At 31.8% G+C, this 22,660-nt stretch overlaps 1 protein-coding gene across 4 annotated transcripts in view; it reads right to left on the bottom strand.

The window, feature by feature from the left end:
• Positions 1-578: 578 nt before the first annotated feature.
• Positions 579-22,660, bottom strand: part of angel (protein) — a 66,168-nt gene continuing 44,086 nt past the window's right edge. For all 4 annotated transcript variants that reach the window (XM_075376611.1, XM_075376612.1, XM_075376610.1 and 1 more), the window contains 6 exons: positions 22,527-22,593; positions 21,660-21,975; positions 15,364-15,649; positions 8,487-8,551; positions 5,729-5,860; positions 579-1,113 (listed from right to left, as the gene is read on the bottom strand). In XM_075376611.1, the coding sequence (XP_075232726.1) occupies positions 936-1,113; positions 5,729-5,860; positions 8,487-8,551; positions 15,364-15,649; positions 21,660-21,975; positions 22,527-22,593 (1,044 nt within the window). In that variant the 3' untranslated portion in view covers positions 579-935. The remainder of the gene's footprint in view (positions 1,114-5,728; positions 5,861-8,486; positions 8,552-15,363; positions 15,650-21,659; positions 21,976-22,526; positions 22,594-22,660) is intronic.

The raw sequence follows: 22,660 nt of genomic DNA on the forward strand, positions 1-22,660 counted from the left end.
GTAAATGTCACGTGGGACTCTGCGATGGAGATAAGTGGGAGTAGGAGGTCTGTCGGCCTCTCCCTTGTAGACCAGACCGGAGTCCATAAATTAACCTAGAGTCAGGGGTATGAACTAGTCAGGAGTTCACTAAGGGAACTAGGACTAAATTTTGTTTTTGCAAACATTTTTGGTGGTATGTTGTTAATTTGCCTCAAATTTCAAGACATTTACTAGAAATTGTCTCAAAAAAAGTAGAACTAGGCGCAGGGTTTGTGCTTCCGCGAGCTCGGTTAGCTAGTTCAAAGGGCAATGATGTAGGACATTCAAGATGTTAGAATAAGACCTACAACAAAGTCAAAAACTGAGTTTAAAAAAAAATCACCAATGTAAATGTCTACAGAGAAATTTACATCAGTGGCATCTCAATGAGGCCTGGCTTATTACTATGAGATGTAAAAAGTTAAAAAGATGACTCCTGTAAAGCCCATCAGGGCTAGAAACAGGGGGGGGGGAGTGGTGTGGCGACCAGAAGCGTCACAAGGCAGGTGTCTTCCCCTATGGGGTTGGGATGTTGGATCAATAAATAAGTAAACAGATTGAATAGTCAGAAGAAAAACTCTATGAATGTATTACATGAACTAATTAAGTTGTGGTAAAACCAGATTACAAAAAGAAGATGCTGCTACCCACTTACATACAACAAAAATAAAATTTTACATCATGTTAACATAATTATAATCATTATAAAGAAAAAAATGTTCATTTCCACATCATTTATTTTTCATTGCCACTTAAAATATTCAGAAAAAAATAATAAGTATAGATTAAAAATAATATTGTTCAAAGAAAAACCTTAAGTCAATAAAATTCTTTTCATTGTAAAATTAATGTATATTTTTGTACTAAACAATGATAATTATAATTACGTCATAAAAAAACAACCCAAAAAAAAATCATACACACTTTGATGGAATCCTAAGAAAAAATGTTGCGACAATCGGTAAATGATCTGATGGACACAATCTATTAGGGATATTTCTTAAGTAATGTTCACACTCAAATACTGTTGGTAAACGTTTTCTACTGATTAGTTGTAGCTGATTGTGCCGATATGTTGGATCTGTTAACGGTCTAGAACATAAGAAAACAACAAAACTAAGAAAAATAAATTAAAATAAAATGAAACAGTTTAGATAACAAAATATTGAGGTTAGATAAATTAATTTTTTAACATTTTAGATGGTAAGATAATGATGGTAACGTGGGCTGATTAGTTTACCAATGTTATATGTAATTTGGAGGTTGTACAAAGAGAGGGCAGTATTGTTTAAATTATGATGAAAGCTTTAGGATTTAGTACCAAAAGGAAACCAGATTCCATCAATCAAAATGAACATTTTACAGAAATATGTCAACAGGGAAAAGTTTTCCCTGAAGGGAAAACTTATCTTGTTGAAATCTGAAAATCTTGTCTGTTAGTATCACTGATAAACATCACATTACTTTGCATCTGTTAATAAGAATATTACAACCCAATAAGATCAATTAAGAACAGGTAGTTATTTTTTGAGATTTAGATGTGCAAAGTAACAGTTTAAACTGTAATTAGCTGGCCTTAAACTGGGCAGCTCATAGGCATAAGAACATGAGAGATTAAGGGGCTTTACAGGATATGTTGCTGGCTTCAATGAGGGAAGATGTGGAGGTGGAGGAGATGGAACCTTTGATGTAAAGGAGCTGCTATGGGTGGGACAAAGGATGAGTCTTCATAAGAGTCCCAAGCCACATGAGATCCCAGTACAAGAGGATAGGGTCCTGGTGGCAGTCCTGCACATCATGAATGCTATTCTGATGAGTGTGTATATCCCTTCCTCATGAAGAAAGCTAGATTGGTGTTGTTGCGGAAGCCAGAAACAGTAGATGGTCCTAGATCATACCACCCAATAAGCCTTATGAATAATTTCTGTAAATTGTTAGAGAGGATAGTGGCAAGCCAAATCCTAGAAGATGTTCAGGCCAATGGAGGATTCCATGAAAATCAATATGGCTTCCAAAAGAAGAGGTCAAGAGGGTGGCTGGACTTTTAAGGCGGGTTTACGCCCATGTAGTGGCCTCCTTGTTACTTTACAGAGAGTCTCAGTATGGTGCAGGGCCATGGAGGATGAGGGGTGCAAGGGGTGCAATGACAAATTGGTCTAGGTGGTGGGGGCTTAAAACTCCATCTCAACTGATGCTATGTTGGCAATCGCTGGTGTGGTTCCTCTGCAGCAACTGGCGGGCCACAGAACAAGAGTATACAACGGGGAGGGGCAAAAAGGCTCTTTTGAAACAATGATGGATGAGTGGCAGATGAGGTGGGAAATATTACCAAAAGTCCAGTGGACTCTCTGATTGACTGGACAAGTTCGGCCATGGTTTGCAAGGAGGTTTGGTGAGCTGAGCTATTGGCTCATCCAATTTTGGACCGGCCACAGTACTTTCAGAATATATCCGTACGGGAAGCGGAGGGCTGATGACAAGGGATGCCCATACTGTGACAAGGTGAACACCCCTGAGCATGTGGTATTTCATTGTGTAAAGTGGACTGATGATCATAAGGGCATGTCAGTTATTGGTGAGTCCACTGAGGTGGGAAATGTCATCAATAAAGATGTTGCGGAGCAAGTGTCACTTCTCTAAGATAGCAACCTACATTACTGGGGTAGTTAAATGGAAGGACCGGAAAGCAAGGGGGGATAGGGGGCAGTCCTTTGTCTGGGCTTGCTCGGGTGGGTAGCAAAAGCAGGGGGGGACTCCCGTATCCCTGAGCTAAGAGACCCGGATCACTAGAAGCAAACTGATCAGGAAGACCAATAAGCTGTAGTAAAGTCCTGAGCTCAGGTGAAGAAACAGACCGGAGAGCTAGGTGGTGATGGACAGTCCCCTGCAGAGCTGTCATGCGTCCATGCTTGCGTGGATGGGCAATAGTGATGATGTACAGGGACTCTGGATCCCCTGAGCTCAACGGCACCTTCCGGGGCAGTGCAATGCTTAATTGCAGATCCGGCCTCAGGAGGGGAGTTGGTGAGATAGGTTTAGTTGGTTGGTAGGGTGCAGGCACACATACACACTTTTAATATCTTGCGAAACCTGTTCCAAATCCAACTCACCAAAAAAAAAAACACAAAAAAACTGTAATTAGCAAACAAACTGTAATTATATATAAAAAAAACTATAATTATCAATTTGATAATGCTACTAAATAATTATACTAAATTTGAATATATTACCCCCTAACTATCATTTGTTTATTATCTACCTTTGAACGTAGCATCAAAGATATTAAAACTTGAATGAAAAGTATTTAGTTATTATTTCTATTTTTTTAAATTTTACATGTGTATTTAAAAATCACATACTTTACTACTAACATACTTTAATATAACTACTACTTGATTGGTAGTTAACAGCTAATGATAGAATTGTGATGATGCTGAGATAGACAAGAAAAAAATATTCACCTATTAACTACAAAAATCTGAAATGGGACATCCGAAATGTCTTAAGAAGTTCACTTTCTGACAGGCCAACATAGTCATCAACTGAAATATATAAGCTGCATCATTTATGATTTAAAAAATATATAAAGTAATTTCAAAATCAAATCAGGGAGATGCTTCCACTGAAGAGAAGAAATCGTTTATTGGAATTTTATAATTGCTCAATAGATATTGCACAATCCTAAAAATATGAACAAATTAAAAAACTTCTACAGTTATATGTTATTTGTTGTTGAGCTTAATTTTACATCTCTTTCATTTTAAAATGGTTGATAATGGGAAAACTGTTTATAGAAATGGGTAAGAGCAATAAGAAAAGAATAGTTAATAGGCATTAATAGGGGATATGTTTAAAGAATATTTTTTGAAAATTTCACACAAGCATAAAACAGAGCAAGCTAACAGTTAAATTAAATCATTTTACTTGAATTTTCTTTCATTTCTCAAGACAAATTCAGTTAACAAAATGAAATTATTTAGGATTATTTAAAACAGTTTAGGAATAAAAAAAGCCCAACCTAAAATTTTAAATATATCATAATTCAGTTATTAAGGATCAAAATCATTGGTAAAATACAATGCAACATGCATGTTTTGTATTTAATGAAATGTTGATAAAACAAAGATAAATAAAAAAATATAAAAATAAAATTAACAACTCATGAAAGAATAGAAAAAGAAAGACTGACTCATGTAAATTACTAGATTTCTATGCTCACGCTTAACTATATTCTTTTATAAAAGAACCCAGAGATTGTAAAATATGAGGACATTTTAGAGAGGAAAAAAAACTAAAATTATGTAGAAAAAATAGCTATAAGTGTATGTTGACTGTTATGACTTGATTACAATCATTGAATATTAACTGAAAAGAATCGTAAGTCACTCATTAAGGTAACAAATCATTTTGAAAAGTAACAAGCATTTCATGCCAAGCCTACTACTAGGGAAGGGTGAATTGATTTCCTGCCTCGCCTTCTTCACAGATGAATACGAAGCTGTATATTGGTGTGCAGCCGCATATTAATCTGAAATACATTTGGCCCTGCGAGTGGAACCTTCATTCTGTTCACCATAGGGACTGGGATATATGAAGGATATTTTTACTCATAGAAAGCGATTCTGACAAGTGACTGTGTATTTAACCTGACGTATGTACAAAAAGAGTTAAATTCCATTTTAAAGAATTCTTCTACTTTGTTTTCAACCATAAAAAAGTAGGCTACTGAATATAAACACAGTCACTCATTCGTTCAGGATGATGAGTACTCAAGATGCCCAAGAACTAACTGAAAAAAATCATCACCAAAATTCGTAATACCGTATTAAATCATCACCAACTGAAGGTAAGTAAGCTTGCTGACATTGCAAACATCTCAACAGACGAAGTCCATTACATTTTACACAAAATTTTAGTTATGAAAAAGATTTCCACTCGGTGGGTGCCATGTTTGTTAACGGTAGACCAAAACTACATTTCACTTAACACTTCTTGGGAAAACGTATTTAATCATGATTCCGCTGAGACTTATTAGTTTTATTGCAATAAATGAAACATGGATTCACTATTACAAGGCAGAGATCAAACAACAGTCCAAACAGTGGGTGGGAACAAGTGAAAATGCATCAAAGAAAGCAAAAAAGTACCATCACAGCAAAAGTCATGGCTACAGTTTTTGGGATTCTTGTGGAGTAGTGCTCATATATCTGAAAAAAGGCAAGACCAACACTGAGGAGTATTATAATTCGCTACTGGACTGATTGGAGGGTACTATTCAGGCTAAACGCCCAGATCTGGCAAATTCTTTCTCTTGCCCAGACCTTTTATTGTGATAACGCTTGCATAACGTCTCAGGTTGTTGCTACAAAACTTCATGACCTACGCTTCAAAGTGCTTCTCCATGTCATATTTAGCTTCTAGTGATCACTTCCTCTTCTTAAACCTGAAGATACAGGTCACTGGATGAAGATACACTTCAAATGTTGACTATGTGGAAAAATAGAAAAAGATTTTCTGAATAATCTAGTGTTTTCTCTGTCAGGCCAAGAACATTTCAAATGGTCCTCGTAGGTCCAACGACCTACATACAACTGTCTAGCACTAGCGAGATTGTATAAAAGGTCTAATGTTCACTAAGTTCTTACTGTTTCATACAATTAATAAAAAAATAATGTAATAAATAATAGTTGATAAAAATAATACATACGTAAAAAACATATAATCAACAGTAATCCATTCATGATGTTTTGTAGTTGCCTCTGACATACTTTTATTATCCTCATGAAAATGCACAGTGTAAAAATCAAAATTGCGATTATAAAGTGTACCAGTTGAAAACCTGTCAAAAGAAAAAAAAAAGAATTATACCCCTGTAATCATATAAAGTTGTATATAACATCAAAAACTTAATTTTCATGATTCATATACACACACATAAAACTTAACACAAGCAGAATAACTCTTTTATATATATATATATATATATATATAAGTAAAAGAAAGAATGAAACACACAGATTTTAATAATGCCAGATAATGCCCTTTTCTGTGCTCAATACATAGCCATGAAAAAATAATTTGCTATTTGTTGGCAAAAAGTGGATGGAACATTGCTAAATACTAATGAACTTATTCTCTTAAAATAAGAGAGAATTTTATATAAATAGAGAAGGTAAGACAATGTAATTATCCATTCGAATGAATTATATTTAGGAAACCTAATAACAATTATTCAAAACTTGGATAATGGTAGTACCAAGCAGTATGAATTAACATATTTTAATTTAAAAAAACTAGTAAAATTTAATTTTCTACTAACAATATTTGTTGCATGCATACTGTCAAACCTGCCAATGTAAACTAATTAAAAATTACAACTAAAAATGTTAATGAAAAATGCATTTTCTAAAGTAAACATTGTGTTGACATGATCTCCCAACAATAAGCCTGGTGAATAAAAAAAGTAATTTCTTGTAAATATTTACTTACCGTGACAATGTTCACTTCTGAGTATTGCATTTGCTTTAAGTATACAGTTGGTTTAGAGACAGTAAACATATTTTAAGATAGAGTTCACTTGGAGAAGCATAATAAACATTTAAGTACTCAAAATGAATGCTCAACTGCATGTTGCCTTCATTTGTTTGTATTTTATTATGATGACTAATAGAATGGTGTAATCAAATGGACATGCATGCAACATATTATTTTAATTACTTAGTAGAGTTATATTACTTTGTTATATTATTTAGTAGAGTTAAGTACTTTTGTCATCTTCTGTGAAAAAAGTCATCGTGGCCAGTGAAGAAGGAAAATTAATCCCTGCAGATCAAATGTGTTTTATTGAAATTTTAAAAGATCATAGAATTTTATTAGATAATTTTATGTTGCCATATTAATTAATGTGAAAAAATTTGACATTCACACTACAGGTATAAACCAATTAAGCTAAATGATTGGAAGAAAGCACTGCTCGACTTGTTAAATGGGGAAATAATCCAATATTTTCAAAGTGGCTGGTGCAATAACAGTTAGCCTAAATAGCAGTGGATGAAGTTGTGAGACTGAATCGGTTGCTGCAGTTGATTATGAAGATCCTATTGATTCTACAAATTCCTTCAACAATGAAGAAATGCAGACAAAAAAGAAGAAAGCAAGAAAACATCATTTTGAGAGCAGAGACTACAAATCAGAATAAACATCAAAATTATCTCATCAGAACTGCAGCGACTAGTGTTAATAAGGCAGCACCAAATTTTTGCTGAACAGCAAAAATTAGTTAAAATGCAAATGGAAAAACAAGAATTTTATGAAAATACTTTTAATGAAAATACTAAATGAAATATATAAGGGAGAAAGAAATAAGATAAACGACATGATAAAATTATCACCGCTCCTAACACTTTCTCAAAATTACAAACTTACTTGAGTTTTGAATAAAATTAGGGAAAGGAAAGATCCTCATAAAATCCATTATCTCTTATTTTAAATCTTACACTTAAACTAGTTGCCTAAATCGCACAACTGTTAAAGTTGATGAATGGGGGTCCTTCAGCAGGTACGTGAAGTTAGCCCCCCTTTCCATGAAGCACTAATGAAACCATAATATAAAATTGTTATTGCTTCAGCTCGACAAGCTATTTGGTTTGGTTGGCTTGGCAAACCTCACGCTTGCTAAAGTCACCTGCTACTTGCCCCCATACTTATGCTATTTTTATGATTTCTTTTGTTTTTTACTTTTTACGTTCAAAAATTAGAACTAAAAAGTTTTACTTTTTAAAAATTAAAAGTTTTGTTTTTCAACATATTTATGAAGAAAGGAAGAAGGAAGGGATATTACAGATTCAAAAATCCTAGATGTCTAAGATATTTTTGTTCTCCCATAGTTATCTTTTATCTATAATTTTCATCAAATAAAATTATTTAGAGTCCACAGCATGGTTGTTATATTTATCTACATTTTTTTTTTTTGTATTTTTAAACTGTCATTTTAATATTTGCCAAATTATGCACAAATAAATATGCTGTGCAGCTTATTATTGTTATTGAGATACCTGTATACTTGTCAATAATGGGAACCTCATTTTTAATTGACCATATTCTTTTTGTAATTTCCTTGGAATGTAAAAATATTTAACTTTTCCTGTTGTCAACAATCAGTGTTGGTAAGTGTGTAAGGAGCCATGAAAATATACTATAATCACTACCATCTAGCAAATATAACCTGCTGTTAAAACACAGACACTTTTCTTTTATTTCACTTCATCCCACAATTCTGCCCTCAAGTACACTGCCATTGCACATCTATGCTAGTGAACCTTTTGTTCATATCACATGTTGCTTTTACATTTATACTAGCACGAAACCCTAAAATATATAAAACTAATACTATAAGTTTTTTTTTTGTAATAACAAGAATATTTTTTATAAAATAAAAATCATATAGATATAAAAGAAAAACTTACAAATCTGACATCTTTTCACATTGTGGGAAATCTTTTGGTACATTATGACGATCAGAATTATAAAGCTGCAAAAAGAGAAGAAAATGAAATAATCTTATAATTATAACTAAAATTAATGAATGAAAATTCTGTACACAAAAATCACACAAATATTTAACTTTATTTCCATTATAATCTCTCACTATTTAATGAAAAATTATATGATCAATTATTTTGTGAAATTATTATTATACATTGGATGCATATATATGTTCCGCTTCCTTTTTTAGATAAAATGTAATATATTCAAGTTTGACAACTAACCCCTTTGACAATAATGTTGATCTGATGTTAATTTTTAACTTAAAATTAAATTATACCAATAATATGTGAAAATTCAAAAGCACTTAATTAGAATAAACAATATCAATTCTAATCTAATTTGGGGTCAAATAAAGTAGACCACATAAAGCTGATTTTATATAACTTTCAAAATATGTACACCAACTTTGAGAATATATTTTCCTGGAGAATGGGCGATGGCTTGCCAGTAATTAATGAACTACATTAATCAGCAATATAATCAGTTAATTTATGTTTTATGAGGTTAAAACAAAAGCATTAAAAAATCTTTCTTTCCTAAGACAAATACACATATTTAGAAAATATACAAATTATATATATTAGTACATTTATATATAACTATATTTATTACATTAATTTTTCTTTCTATGTATGGATCAGATATGCATGACACTAAGTCTATTTAATATGGAATACATTCATAAATTAAAAAAAAATATCAAACATTTCTAAGCAATCATTTTTAATTGTATGTTTTATCTGAAAATGAGCTGTTATGTTTCCTTCAAAATTAGAAATCTGATAAAATACAGATTAAACTGTCACTGTCTTTGTATTCTAGTTCAAATTCTATATTGTTTTAAAGATAAGTTTATTTAGATTATTTCAATTTGAGAAAAGTTTACAACTTTTGTGGAAAATATAGTGCTGAAATTAACTGTCCTGTTGGATAAAAACTACAGCATAACATAATAAAAATAGACTATACATAACTGTTTTTTCTACTTGGGAACATTTCCTGCTAACTGTGAAATTATCATCCATTAGGTTTTGTGAGTATTAATTTGAATTAAATCAAAATATTACAGTGATATTTTTAAATTATTCACAATGAAAAATTGTTAGCTTATTCAGCTATTAAGATTATTGAGATTAAAGAGATGAAACTGAGTCTCTATCACAAAATGGAAAATATAAGATTGATGTATGAAATATCAACAGGGCAAATATGTGAAGACAAAGGTTTCTATCTTGGATTATTCCATGATAATTTTACACTCATTATTTGATATAATTAAAGTTTTAGTTTACATTTAAACTAAATAATAGATCCATTTTAAAAAAGTTATCATTTAAATAAAAGTAATTGCAGATAAATATGAAGACTACAGCATTATTAAACTAATATTTCGCATACTGAAAACACTAGGATAGATTACAGGTGAAGAAAACAAAGAACATCTTAACAGAAGGTTTACCACCTGATAAATTTTATTTCTGAAAAAGCAGGAGTATATGAGAGGCCAAATAAAATTATTCCTTTATTCAAATTGTTACACAATGCCTGCCTTCATCAATTATTTTGTTTCTGACTAGCAAGCAGACAAATAAGGAACTGTTTGGGTAAAGTTTTATTTTCTAAAAATTGTTTTCAGATATGAAATATTGATGTTACTCAAATTCTGTTTGTCTCTATAATTTTTTTTACATTTTATGAAAGATAAATCTGGCATAAGTTTTAAACTTTCCTCAACTGTTATCATTAACAGATTCATAACCTTTTACTTACTCTTCATGGAAGTAGATACACTAATAAGATTACTCTAATCAAATCATAACATGATTACAAATTGCAAAACTGGAATAAAAAGGAAACTTACACACTATAAATACATGAAACTTTGCGCAGATTGTATCACTTATTTTGCGGTATTGCCAAATTATGTAAAACAGTGAAACTGATCTTTATAGAAAATATTAACAAGCTACTTAATGTTTATGATGCCATTCACTCTCTATAAAAAAGGATAGTATGCGGGCTTGTTTGTTTGTTGCATGTGCTCACATTTTTATTTTAGCTGCTATTAGTACAGAGTGGACCAATGGTGGTGTGCCGAGCGACTGAGTGCAATGCACAAACAATTTCATAATTCTCAAAGGATTCATTTGTTTGAACAATTTATACTTACTGATAGAAACGATTTATCTAAAATTATATTTTTGTTTTAGAGATAAAAAAGGATAACACAATGGGTTAGAACTGTATTAAAAAATTGCTAAAAGTGTTCAGGATTTTCAAGCTTTCGTTGTACAGGTTTTTGTTATTATTAGTACACTAAATTCATGAACATTATTTAGTTAAAACTGCAAAAACATTCAACAAAATCATTATGTAATGAAACATAAAACCATGTAACATTTTCGCAGCAGGCTGTAGGCCCACCTTTTTCTAGTATGTTATAAATAACAGTACATAACATTTCTAAATGCAACTGAACTGGAACTAAAATTCAAAATTTTAATATTCATTCAAATTACTGTTTACGTTTAACCTTGATTAACCACTTGGTCTCAGCAAGCTGCTATTTAATCATATTTTATCTAAAAGTGACTTTACATCATCTCTTTATTGACTTACAAATGAACTGTTATTTACCCTATAACAAATATTATATAAAATTTTGTAAATAAAAAGTTAAAATAAAATATACACATATAGAATAGAACTATATAAGGCTACATACAATACTATGTAAAAAAATTAAGCATTATCCTTTTAAAAGTTAATAGCATGAAGAAAAAATAGACAAAAAAAGATGCATCGTTAATCAATAGTAACATTTCATATAATGCACCTATTTAGAAAAAAAGCACTAAAATACTTCAATTGTGGCTGTGTTCATCTCCCTTAATTTTATTTTATTTTTACAATAAGTATATGCTATAAAAAAAGTTAATGGAACAATTGACAAAACACGCCATAAATAGATTTAGCACTTTTGTTAATCTATTCTATTCTAGGAATAATAAAAACTGAGTAATCATAACTATTTTAAATGTTTTTTTCTGTTCTACTTGTTATATGTTGTCAGTCTGGTTAAGTTTGCCCATTAAAATGAAGTGATTATCAAATTAGATATATCTGCTCTAGTTTTAATAACTTACTAAGCGATCTGTAAGTTTTGTTTTATTTTAAATGCTACAGAATAGGTAAATTAATGGTCTTTTTAAAATTATATTTAGTTAGGTCTCAGTTAATAAGATTTTTAATATTACTCTCCGACAGAACATCCTGCTTTTAAATTGAAACTTGTCTGAACAGTGAGTGTAGTAAAACAATGAAAGAAATGGTAATAAGTGTCTAATCATTCACCAAGAAGGTCTAAGGCCTGAGACAGACCTGCCAAGGTATAGCAATTCAATTCAAGAAATATTAAGAACCATCAAAAAATAGCAGCAGTCTATCTTAGAAATGGCCTCTAAAGATCATAATATTGCACCCTTTTTTGATGTTGAACAAAATATGAAGAAGAGTATAACTGGATTTTGATTGAGTGATTTGCATGGCATTTCTCTCGCCACCACCCCATTCGGTCGGCCTAAAGCATAAGACTGAATGTCTGTGCCACAAACGGCTACTGAGCCTCGAATCAGTTTAGCGACCAGTGTCCTGAGCAAACTAAGCATGGTACTACACACCACTTGCTTCGTGTCCCACCGCTCACTTGTCATATTCTAAAATGGGTAGGCTCACCCCATCAACTACTAAAATATATATATAACATTCAATAAATTAAATTTATCTCATCAAGACAGCAATTCGCTGTCACGCCTAGGTCGCTGAATGCCAGCAAGTACCTGTCTGCCAATATTAAAGCGCTTGAAGCTTTGATTGGCTGATGGCCAGCTACAACTCAGGGGTAGCTTCCCACAGCAGCGAGGTAGGAGTCTTTCCCTTAAATAAACTACTGATGCCGGTTAAACAAAGCAACGACATCAAGGAACACCCACACAATCCAACAATGACTCGCCACTTATGAGCAGCCAATTTTCCCCTTGACCACTAAGTTCTAGGGTGGCCTGAGTTCTGGCCTCCCCACCCCCCAAGAGCTGGGCAGTCGAACATCATATGTTTGTTCCACTGGAGCTCCCTGCAGACGCACGGCTCATCATCTGCCAGGCAGAACCGAAACAAATATTGGTTCAAGTTTGCGTGGTTGGAGAACATCTCGGCACCCCGTTGCCCTTAAAAACGAGTGAGAGGCACACCATCCTCCCAAGCCCTGTATAAATCTAAACAAGGACCTTCCCTTAGTCATGGTGTGCCATTCTTGCTGCCATTCATCCATCGTGAGAGTATGACTGGAATCAAAGCTTGGGGAATTTCAAACAATGAGTACAGTATAAATTTCTACTTATAAAGATAAATGTACTGCCTTAGCAAAACTACTGCATTATTTTCTGCAGGATTTTAGAGAATTTTCTGCATGAATTTGATTTTAGATAAGTGAGAACAGTGTTATGAAAGACTAGGGTTCAGGTGGAAAAACTCCAATCAATCTATATTGGTAAAGAACACGATATATGAGAAAAACTGATAATTTATTCGCACAACTTAAAAAATGTAAGGATATAAATTGATTTGCATTTACATACTAACATTGTCATCACATTGTTTGGAAAAAAGGTGGAGAAAAGAAACTCATCCAAAATATGTTAATGAAGTGAAAGATCAACCCGAATACAACAAATTACTCAAATGGACAATTTGATCAAGCAATTATGTGATACGGACAATATAATGTAGCAATTATTTGAAGCGATAACCAAAAAAACTACTTCTCAACCTTGAGCCTAGTTCTGTAACTATTATCCATAATATACTGCACCATAATGTCCAGTCTGAAAAGCTCTCAATTCAAATGATACAAAGATAGAAATTTTACATTGGTTACATAAAAATAAAATTAAAAGTTTGATGTAAAATTACTGAAATCTCAACAGTATTTTTTTAAAAACTAGCAAACTAAAGCGTTTAGATTACATTATAAATGATATTAGAAAGGAGACCAGAAAGGAGAAAGGAAACCATAATTAAAATAAGATAACTGAAATCAAGCTTGCATATGATTTAAATTAAAGCACGGCGTAAAATACAAAAAATTGTATTAATTGCTTCTCAGGCAAACAGAAAATCCTTTTAGATAAACAGTACAGTATTAGGAGGGCAAATGCCATTGAAGTTGTTGGCCACTGTTCTTTGCTGACTAAACAAATTTTTTTATTTTTTTATTTTTACACAAGATAAATCTGATCCCAAATATAGTAGCAGAATATTTACAGTTAATCAGTCATTTTTAGAAAAAGAAAAAAATGCTCTATTATAACATTATGGTACATATTTTAAATTTTTACAAGTATTCATGATAGTAGTCATCAATAAATCAACTACATTTGAAGAAGAGATTGATAATTTTTTAGAAATGATTTTGTGAAGACACTAATTATAAAGGCTCTACTGATTACATTGAAAAAGAAGTTTAAAAAATTAATTTCTAGTGAAATAAAACATGAGAGAGCACAGGAAATTTGCTTATGGAAATGACATTGTAGATATGTAAATTAATCATTTAAGAAACATAATTTTATTAGAATATATCTAGATACTGAACACTGTTGAAACCAATATACACAATTTATAAAACAATCAAAAGACATGGACTGATGGATCCAAAGGTTTGAGAAGGAATGTTTAAAACGTAACATACTGATAACCATTACTAATGGAGGTAAACAAGGGTTTATTCTAGGGACTTGTGTGAGTTAGAAATCCACAACTAAATTGGGAGACTATCATAATGATGGGATCATCCAAAAAGTATATAATGGATAATACCCTTTATTGTAATAAACTATCAAAGAAACATTCAATCTAAATTCAGAAACAGGTTATGAAAGACCAGTTAAAAAACAGGGATATTGTATTGCACAAGACATCATTAAAACCTGACACAGATTTGTAAAACTATCTAAGCCTAAATACAAAAGTAGATCGTGTCATCACAAAATACTGTGCCTACTTAATATTGGTTTGGGCATGTTTAAGATTGTGTTAAAGTATAAATTCTTTTGGTGACAAACTGAACCAGTTAATTTTTATAATATGTAATAATAATAATTATTCATATAAAAATAATAATTTTATTTCAGGCATGTTAATTGATTTGGCTGAAGACAAAGATAGCAGTAATGAAAGTGTAAAATTGCAGTAATATAATTTTGGTTAACACTTACAGTAACCCTCTTTAACAAGTGATTTATTTAAAATTATTGACTACTAGATCTGATTAATAATATCAAAAAACTTAAAAAATACTTAATTCATAAAAACTCTCGAGTTCATTTCAATGTTTGTTTAGTTCAATGGTTGTAGTAATTTTTATAATATGAAATAATACAGACAAGCTCGGATTGAAAAAAGGTTAACTCTGAAAGTATTGTGATAATTTTTTATAATTGAAATTCTTTTGCAGGTGAACATACTTCTTTCTACTATTTATACTATCTCAATCATATATCTACACCTGTACCGAATTTCCTTTACTTGTTCGAAGTATGACCTTCAGCAAAATTCAATCCAACCATGCATGGTAAAATGAAAAAAAAAACAGTTTCTGAAATTCAGGTTTAGTTTAAGGTACCATTAAATTTATAAAATACAAAATGTGATTGAAACTTTTAGCAGCTAAAAACTAATTAAAAAATAATAATAAAGGCATACTATACTAAGAATACATACATGAAGAATACATACCCCAATAAGATAATCCTGTACTGAACTTTTTACTGTAGCAGAATTTAAACGAAGCTCATTTAACCCATAATGCATACAATTGTCAGTTACGCCTAGAGATGGAGGAAGTAAATATTTACCCATTGGTAGTCCGTAAGGAGGATAAGAACAAACCCCTTGATCAACTGTGGACTTCAACATCTTGCGATCTAACTTTTCATAATTAAGTTTCCCTAACAAAATTAACTCGTACACTGATGAATAAGGTTCTAAATTAAAATCACCAGTTAATATTACTGGATGATATCTATAACAGAACACAGAGAAAAAGTAAACATATTAGTATAAAAATATTTAAATGCTAATATTTCAGGTGAAATTAAAAGTATCATTTAAAAAGTTTTAAGTTGCCCTAAAATTGGCACATTTTTTTTTTTTTAAATTACAGTAGTTTACAAAAATATATTAATAAAAAATTTTAATTTTTTATAGCATCATTATTTCTAAACATCTTTCAATGTATGTATCTTTCATTTATATAGTGTAAAATGCACTCAACTACAAAACAGAATGGAACTTTTTACTGAACCAGGTAAATTTATCACTTTTTAACCACTACAGAACAATAGTGAAAAATTTAATTCTTAATCTTAAATAACAACTTAGATCAACTTTTCATAACTCCATTTGTTATAAATTGTTTTCAGTTATTCAATAAGCAATAAATAAAATAATCTTTACTAGTATCAGCGTGTGTTTATATAGTTTGTTATTATTTTATAACTTATTTGACCAACTGTACAGCTATATTTCATTTTTATTATTTTCTTTTTTTGTATTACAATTTATATGAGTGACAATCTATGAATATTATACAAATCTACGATGATAAATAGAGACCGGATTATATGCATTTGCATGTTAAGCCCACTTTCACTGGTTATTGCATATTTTCCTTAAAATCTAGTGATGATGTATATTTTCACTATATTTACTGTTTACGCCATTGGCGTAAAGTCATTTTATTCCAATGAATTCAAGGTTATGGTCGAGTCTTGTTATTTACAGGCTTGGTAATTTATTTTGTTTTTTTGTAAGGCTTATATCTACGTGTATTTTTAAATAGGTTATTTGGATTTATTTTTCGATATCAATTTCTCTCAGGCTCCAGCTTGTCTGACTATTGCATCATCGTATTGGTGTTAGCTTATTTATATCACGCATTATTTCATTGCTGTTTAGTCTTAATGTATATATTAGGCTTAGTGTTGTTTTATTCTCAACCAATTTCAATGTTGTCATAGTTCCTAGAAGTCTATTTCTCTTTGTCTGCCCTGATGTCATTTCTTCAACTTGCGTATTCAGAAATTATTTTTATCAGGCTTACGTAATTCTTTAGTGGACTGCTCGCTTAAAATTATTTTTTGTTATGTCTTCGTTCCCGAATTCCACACCGTTTCTCTAAACGTTCTCATACTAACACTAAGACACTACTCTTGTTGTCAACACACACACACTCTTCTGTCCATTGCTTTGTTCGCTTCCCCTACTTCTCACCACGCCAGCTTTATTCATTCTAATTCGGACTTTCACGTTGTGCAGATCCTAGCCCTCTTGGAGGGCCAGGCTTCGATGTTTTCTTTCTTTCACTTAATGTTAATACTTTCGTCGTCTTCGCACTTATAAACGATGCGGTATTCTTGTGTCGAAAATATTTTCTAATTCGACTCGTCAGTTTTTCGTGATTTTACACGAAGCTGGTAAGAAACGAGGCTGGATGAACACAGCGTTCATCCAGCCTCGTTTCTTCGTTAAGTTATTCTTCAAATTCTACATTACTTCTCTGTGGAAAGTGCTTCAATCATTACAAGCTGTCAATTCTGTCGATGCCGAATTTTCTCCAGCTTCTTATTACAATTTCAGCGAAGCAGAATTTCTTCAAACTCGTTGCTACACATTTCAGACGCCCAGTCTTGCTCAACCTCGAAGCCACATTCTCACCACTGTATTCCTGATACACCACGGCGGACTATGCCCAGGAATTTACTCTATGTATTCGTTTTACCTTCATTCATGAGTTCCTCTCTTACAAATATTTTGTGTGCTACAGGCAAGTTCAGTTTTTCATTACTTATTACATTAAACAGTTACGTTACCATTAAAATTTGTGGAACATTCAGTTCATCATACCTATGCCTTTCAAGTTTCAATTTCACTTAAGTACAGTCACGACAGGTTACTTACATAAGATTGTCATTGTTCAGCTGCAACCTATTTTACATGCTCAATTAATTTCAATGCGATTATATTGTAATTAACTCTTTATTTTTATGTTTACTTATCACAATTTGATTATTGTTATTAACTCTTTTTGTACTAGAATATCATTGTGGCCTTTTTTCTACACTAAACTAGAATTACATGTATTAATTATTTAATGTTAAGTTTGTTGATGTTCTTAATTCAGAAAAGACCAGTGCCAATTAAGATTTATTGTAATTCGTTAATGACATCAGTTAATGACATCAGTTAATGTCAGTAGTACAACTGTTTGCCAGTTACATTTTTCTATTGATATTTTATGTTTTTCTAAATTTACAATTAAAATTAAGGTGTTTCATGTTCCCTTGTTTTTCCGGCTTTGTCAAAAATGTATATTGTCAAAATCTGTATTTAAAAGTGTATATTCATGTATTTTTTTTTTTTTTCATTTAACATCATTGTTCAGATGCTGAATTCAGTTGATATTCTTATGTATCATCAAATTATGTTATTTTCATAATTTTCTTTTTAGTTTTAAGGTTATGACTTTTAACATAAGTTCATTTGTTCTTTCTCATTAAAGTCCAATTTCTTTTGGCAAATACGAGCTGTGTTTTTTGTTAACTTTATCCAACATTTACAATATTTTTCGGTAGGGTACCTACTAAAAGAAATGAAGTCTTACGTTGTAGCCGGCCAAACCTATTAGCCACACGGTTCTTACAGCACACTTAGCAGCTGCGCGTCTATTGTTTTGGTAGGATAATATTATTATGAGGCGAAGTAAAACACAAAATCACGTGAAACAAGGATGGATGATACGGTTCTGCATCTCGCATGCCTACTGCAGCATTCCTCTCACTAGGCATTTATATTACGAATTTTTAGTTGATGCGTTCATTGCATCAGTTTAGTTTTTTATTTTTTTGTGTAAAGTTTAATGTGTACCATGTCTCCCGAAAAAAAACAGTGTCTCTTCGTGGATAGCTGACCATCCTGGAATATTTACATACGACAAAAATGTTTTATATTGCCGAGTTTGTGAGAAAAGTATTTTGTGCACAAAAAAGTTTCAAATAGACCAGCATGTCAAGACAAGTCTTCATATTGTAGGATTGCAAAAGAAAGGCCCATGACAACTTGTAACAGCAGCAAGTAGCAGTGATTTCATTTCCAAAGGTAAACAAAAAAAACCACTTTAGCATGAATTTATTTGAAGCATTGCTTCAAATAAATTCACAAACTCCAAACAAACTCCAACTTCACAAACAAACAAATCCTACCTTTAAAGATTTTTTGCAAAAATAATGATTGAATCGAAATATTCCAGATGAATCAACATTGCGTAAAAATTACATACCAACAATTTACCTGCATGTTCTGGAAGAATACACAATGAACTCAAGAATAGCATTATCTGGATTTCAGCTGATGAAACTACCAACACTTGTGGCCGTTACAAATTGTGCATTTAATTGTTGGTGCATTAAAACTAGAGCCCTCTTCTTCCTATTTGGTGGCCTGCAAACACCTTTTAAAAGACAAATCATTCTACGATCACCAGATTCCTGAATGAGGGTATTAAAAAAATATTTCCTGAATCTTCTACAAATGAAAGACTGACTATTTACATTTCTCTCAGTTGCTGCTCCCTATATGATCAACACAGCCAAAACTCTCAAAGCATTTTATCCGAATTTGATTCACGTGACGTCCTTTGCTCACAGAGTACATCAACTCGTTGAATACATCGACTCGTACGATCCACATTTGGGAATGTAAACTGGTTTCATCAACAAACAATGTGTTTCTTAAGGCACCTGCTTGCAATAAGGCCTATAAAAAAAAAACTGCCAAATGTGCCTTTACCTCCTGAACCAGTGGTAACTCGATGGAAAACATGGATTGAAGCTATGCTGTTTTACAATGAACATTTCGAGGCTATCAAAGGTGTAGTAAACGACTTCGATAGTGCAGAAGCTATGGCAGTTTGTCAGTCCAAGGAAGCATTAAACGATTTTAGTATAAAAAAACGTAGCTGTGATTAGCACTTATTTTTCCCACATACCTGCAAGTATTAAAAAGCTTGAGACTCAAGATTTGGCAATGACTGAATTCAGTTAATGAATAAAATCCACCACATGAACTCTGCATTGCCAGAGGTATTCCTATGTAATCATAAAGAAAAATTTGAAAACATTTTGAACAATAACCCAGACTTTGAACCTTTGTATCAAATTGATAGTTTTATTAATGGGACGCGTGAACTTTTACCAGAAACAATAAGTGCTAACATAGCTCCCAAATTCAAATACTGCCCCGTTTCCTCAGTGGATGTGGAGTGATCCTTTTCCACTTTTAAAAATTTTTTGACTGATCGAAGACACAATCTTACTACCAAACATTTGGAACAATACCTGATTGTTTACGTTTATAAAAGTAACAAAATGTTAAATAATTGTTAGTTATCGAATTTATCGATGTTATTCAACTACTTACTAACTGTATGCTGATTTTGAAATAAAAAAAATAAAAATTACTATTTTTTTTTTTATTGTTAAAGTTGTACATTTTGACACTTTTTCATATTTGACATGCATATTTTAAGCATTTTATGTTGCATATAATCCAGTCTCTAATAATAAACATTAGATTAGCTTCAATACTAAGTTGTAGGATTTGAAGATTTTCAGAATATATTTTAGAACCTTTAGAATCTGTAATAGGTTCTATAATTCTAGTCCAGGATGTTTGTTAGACTAGAGCGTAAATGAAGATTCCTGTGTGCATTCTGATGGTTGTTCACATAAGGTGCAAGTATCAGCTACTACCCCGGATGGCATGCTGGCATGAAGCAACATTAAACAAAAACAAGAACAACAGTTAGTTGTAAAGAACATAGTGTCCAATGTAGAGAATGGATATGTGGTGTTCCACACTTCATAATGAAATTTCTCGTGAATGAACCATAACTGGGTGTAAAACCCAGTGAGATTTATTCGTGACTCCTTGCACAGAATAAAGATGAGACTCTTAGTTGTGTTAAAACATTTGAGTGGAGCAAATATATTAAAGAAGACCATACACATCAGCAATTGACGATTCCAGTTATAGTCTCAGTTTTTGGGGATAAAAATGGCATCATTCATGTCGATTTTCTACCCAATGCAGTTATTAGCAGTCAGTACTACTGCAAAGTTCTTTCGAGCAAACTTCTAGGAGGTTTATGAGGTCGGGAGAAATCCTATTCCATTAACTTTGTATGTAATATATCTTTCAAGTAACAGAGGGCTTCGCGTTTTACTTATTCATGTACATATAGTAATTATGTTAACGGTTTATAGGTCAGCTGGAGCCTTCAACACACTGCACAGTTCAGGATATGAGCAAGATGTTTTCCACAAGAAAATGTGACACTGTTTCTCAGGTGTTTCTTTCTTTGTATAAAGCAGAAGCATCACTTGTAGCATACATGTGAGCTGGTCAAAGCAAAATAATTGATTAGTTATGTGCTAACCTGATCTGAAGAATTGTGAATGGGATTGATGGTTGAAGGGGGAGTTGAACCTTGAAGAATCTTTTTGTTCAACTGGTTTCATTGTCCCTCTATGGATAGATCAATTCTTTTCACTAACAATTCCTTTTCTTTAAAATTTACCACCTTCCACCTCTATAGCATTCTAAGGGTATTAGCTAACGGCCTAATGGAAGACTACAATGCTATAAGAGTTTCTTAATATTAGTGTTAGGAATGTTTCTGCCACAGACCTGTCTAGAACTCCATTTCTATATCTGGTGACTGCATACTTAAACCTACCCTGAGACCGAGGTGTTCAAGTAGTACAACCTAATGCATATATACCTTTGGTCATCGATTCAAAGCCTGGTTTCATCAATCTGATTCTACATCACATGCAAAGTATACACTAAATGTTGTTGATCAAAAGTTAGAAAAAACTTAAATATTGTAATAATACACACATATATTTGAATATGAATATACAACTAAAAGAATGACCTCATTAAATATATTATAATACATAAAATACACTTACTTAAATTTAGAATTTGGGTTTTTAAATGCAAATCTTTCTATTTCAGCCAGTAAAATTTGTGTCTGAGCAAGTTTAATATCATGTCTACGAGGATTGTAAAGCAAATGTGTTGTAGCAACAACAATAGGATTGTTTGGAAATCCGACTGGATGAAACTTAGCAACAATTGCAATGTTATCACGATTTAATACATCTATGTTCGGTTGATAATACTCAACAGTGGCATAATCAACCAACACAAACTTCTCAGTTTTATAATATATTGCACAACCATCTCCTTTATCACCAGTTCTCTTTTTGTAAATGCCTTGGTAACCTAAAATATAAAGACAAGTACATAAATAACGAACAAAACATTTTAAAAAAATCACACAATGCAATTGTACAATGCTATCTTTGACACTAGAAAATAAAACTTAATGGTTTTTATTAATCTGCTCTGTAAGACTTAGTAAATAACATGCATCACAGGTAAAATAATAACAGATCACTTATACCTATGATGCAGAATTTAGTTTCAAATCATGTTAAAAGAACAGCTACTAGTAAAAGAAATAGCCATTTTGTCAATATACATTGTTCATTACGAAATACCAAAGGAATGATGGCCTGAACAAGATCAACTACCAAATTGTTAGTTTGTATTATCTTGAAATACAAACAAACAATAAATTTGTCATCAAAAGGGTAAAATCAGTTTATGCACCTTTCCATTTCTTCTGTACTGTACTATCTTTTAACCTCATCATAATTCCTTTCTGATAAAACTTCATTCATATTCATAAGCATGCTTCATTTTATACAAAAATAAATTATATTTAAAAAAAAAGATAATATAAATGATAAAAAGAAAACATTTACACCAACCTTTTTGTAAAAACTGGTCGAAAAACATCAATTTATGTCTATCTTCAACTTCTTGAAGGCACATAATCTAAAAGCAAAGCAAACAACTTCAAAATTATTACAACAAATTTATTTATAAAATACTAGGAAAAGTC

Source organism: Lycorma delicatula, chromosome 10 (genome assembly GCF_047948215.1).
Source record: "Lycorma delicatula isolate Av1 chromosome 10, ASM4794821v1, whole genome shotgun sequence".
Classification (NCBI taxonomy): Eukaryota; Metazoa; Arthropoda; class Insecta; order Hemiptera; family Fulgoridae; genus Lycorma; species Lycorma delicatula.